General features: G+C 26.4%; 1 protein-coding gene across 1 annotated transcript; it reads left to right on the forward strand.

Annotated features, from left to right (window-relative positions):
* Positions 1–1,280: 1,280 nt before the first annotated feature.
* Positions 1,281–2,601, forward strand: LOC136085465 (uncharacterized). The gene is made up of 2 exons (XM_065806775.1): positions 1,281–1,590; positions 1,637–2,601. Exons 1-2 carry the CDS (start codon positions 1,281–1,283, stop codon positions 2,599–2,601), a joined length of 1,275 nt encoding a protein of 424 aa, XP_065662847.1.
* Positions 2,602–3,441: the final 840 nt, after the last annotated feature.

Genomic DNA, 3,441 nt, shown 5'->3' on the forward strand with positions numbered 1-3,441 from the left:
CTTTAATCTCATAGGTTCCAATTGGAACAAATATATCAATCCAAGTTGCTCCATTATCTTTACTATATCTAAAATTGTTATTTGTAGAATCAACATTTGGAAAGCTATAGCTAGTAGTTAAACTTTCTAGAGCAATTTCATATTCTTTATCTTTTTCAAGCTGAATAATAGGTCCAAATTCAGTTGTTATATAATTACTGTTTCCATTTATTATTATACAAGTCATTTTATATAGAAAAGAGATTTTTTTAATTCAATTCTCAAAAAATTTAGATGGAGTATAAAAATTATTAAAACCGCTTCTATATTTTCCAAAATCTTTATTTGAAGATAAGTCTATAACAACAAATCCATGAGGTTCATTCCAACAGGAATCGCAAAAATCTTTAAATTCTTTTATATCCATATCACGTGATGCATGATCATAATAAATATGTGTTAAATTCTTTGAATCTTGTGGAAATAGGCAAATAAAATTTGCATTTTCTCTAATAGTTCTCCTAGGTAACTCAAAATAATTTTGTGATAAATAGAAACAATCTATATTATTGTTCTTTCCTCTTGTATAATACTTTTCACACTTTTTTTGATTCACATCTAATATATCATCAAATATCATAAGATTGTTATTTTTTGAGTCAAGTTCTGATGGGTCTGGAACATCATCGTCTGTTTCAAAAAATTTACATTCTATATCAGATTTTTTCTTTACCGCTTTTGAAACTTCTTCAATTATATCTAGATTTGCATTTAATTTTATTTCATTTTTTGATTTAATTAGATTAAGAATAACTTCTTTTGGTAATTTTTCTTCAAATGATTTTTTTATTATTTTGTATTCTGGTTGATAAAGAGACTTTGAAAAAACTTGTAAATTATTATAATCTAACCAATCAGGTTTTAATAGAAAATTTAATAACAAAGTAGTTTTTCCACAACCTGACTTTCCAACAATAAGTCCTCTTATACTTTTAGGTAAAAACTTGTTATTATTTCGATTATTATCTTCACTACATGATAAATCATCAACGTTCATTTTATATATAAAAAAAATATTTATATATAAAAATGTACTGTGTTAAATGTAAAAGAAAAACAGACACACTAAACCTTCAAAACGTTGTTAGCAAAAACAATAGAAATATGTTACGTGGAATATGTGAAGTTTGCCGAACAAAAAAACTCAATTTGTCTCAGCTTCGAAAGGTGGAGATTTAGTGAATTCAATTAATTCAATAACTAAAAAAATAAAATTACCATGGGCAAAATTTCCTGGTGAAATGCATCTACCTGGAATGAACTTTGCTGGTCCTGGTACTAATTTAGATGAAAGGCTCACTTCCACTGATGCATATAAAGAATGGAGTAAATCTATAGATAGAGTTGATAATGCCGCTTATCATCATGATCTTGCTTATCAACATTTTACAGATACTGGAAATAGAAATTTAGCTGATAAAATGATGATTGAAGAAATGAATGCTATAAAAAATCCAACAACACGTGAAAAAATTGAAAGGGGTATCATTAAGCCAATTATAGCATCTAAAGCAAAGTTTGGCCTAGGTGTGAAAGACCCAATCGAAGTAGGTTCTTTGAACCAGCTTAAAAGTCAAAAAAAACTTCAATCAAAAAGTCAAAGAAAAAAATGTGATATGGACTGACGAACTTGCAAACGAACTTCATAAACCTGTTATAAAACATTTTAAAAAAAGAAAAGTGATTGTCAATGGAATTGATAAAATATGGGCTGCTGATTTAGTTGATATGCAATCTTTATCGAAATTCAATGATGGTATAAAATACTTACTCATGGTTATAGATGTATTTTCAAAGTATGGATGGATTGTTACATTGAAGAACAAAACTGGAATTGATGTTGCTCATGCTTTGAATAAAATATTTAAAAATTCTTCGAATTTCCATGGATCCGAAGGATCTAAGGATAGAAAGTGTGAAAAATTGTGGGTAGATAAAGGTAAAGAATTTTATAATAAGCATGTAAAATCGTTAGGGATAGATATATATTCAACTGAAAATGAAGAAAAAAGTTCTGTAGTTGAACGTTGGAATAGAACCATGAAAGAGAAAATGTTTAAATACTTTTCAGCTAATTCAACAAGAAGATATATGGATATTTTAGATGAAATGGTAAATAATTATAACAATACAAGACATTCATCAATTAAAATGACACCAGTTGAAGCTAGCGATAAAAAGAATGAGAATATTGTTTGGTTAAACTTGAACGGAAATGTAAGATCAGGACCAATGCATCCTAGATTTTCAATAGGTGATAAAGTTAGGATAACTAAAAAGAAGAAAACATTTGAAAAAGGATATACACCAAGATGGACTGAAGAAGTTTTTACTATTTCAAAAATTCAATACACAGATCCTCCAACTTATAAAATAAATGACTATAATAATGATGAAATACAAGGTACTTTTTATGAACAAGAACTACAAAAAACAAATCAGGAAATATTTAGAATCGAAAAAGTAATTCGAAAACTCAAAAACAAATCATTTGTAAAGTGGTATGGATATCCTGAATCGTTTAACTCTTGGATTGATAATAAAGAATTGAAAAATTTATAGAAATAATTTTCTTATTTATATAAGTTAAAAAGAAATAAAAAATAAAAAAAATTGAAAATGATTTAAAGAATTTATTTTCTTAATAAAAAGAAATGTATTACATATGCAAAATTATGAAATTAATTAAAATCGATTTTGTGCAACTAGCTAGTAATCCAAATCCATTAGCAGTTCGTTTATTAGAAAATAAAAGGCTAAGAAAAGATGTAATTGAAGAATTGTGCACAAATCCAAATGCAATTGATATAATAAAGAAGAATTTAGATAAAGTCGATTGGTGGAGTTTATCTCGAAATCCAAGTGCAATTGGCATATTAAAGAAGAATTTAAAAAAAGTAGATTGGGAAAGTTTATCTGAAATCCAAGTGCAATTGAACTATTAAAGAAGAATTTAGATAAAGTGGATTGGTATTGTTTATCTGCAAATCCAAATGCAATTGAGATATTAAAGGATAACTTAGATAAAGTCTATTGGGATGAATTATCTTCAAATCCAAATGCAATTGAGATATTAAAGGATAATTTAGATAAAGTGAATTGGTATAAATTATCTTCAAACCCAAATGCAATTGAAATAATAAAGGATAATTTAGATAAAGTCGATTGGTATAAATTATCTTCAAACCCAAATGCAATTGAAATAATAAAGGATAACTTAGATAAAGTGAATTGGTATAAATTATCTTCAAATCCAAATGCTATTGAAATAATAAAGGATAATTTAGATAAAGTGAAATGGGATTATTTATCTTTAAATCCAAATGCAACTGAGATATTGAAAGAACATTTAGATAAAGTCAAGTTTAATATATGTGATAATCCAAATCGAGCTAAAAAATA

Source organism: Hydra vulgaris, chromosome 09 (genome assembly GCF_038396675.1).
Source record: "Hydra vulgaris chromosome 09, alternate assembly HydraT2T_AEP".
NCBI classification, from domain to species: domain Eukaryota; kingdom Metazoa; phylum Cnidaria; class Hydrozoa; order Anthoathecata; family Hydridae; genus Hydra; species Hydra vulgaris.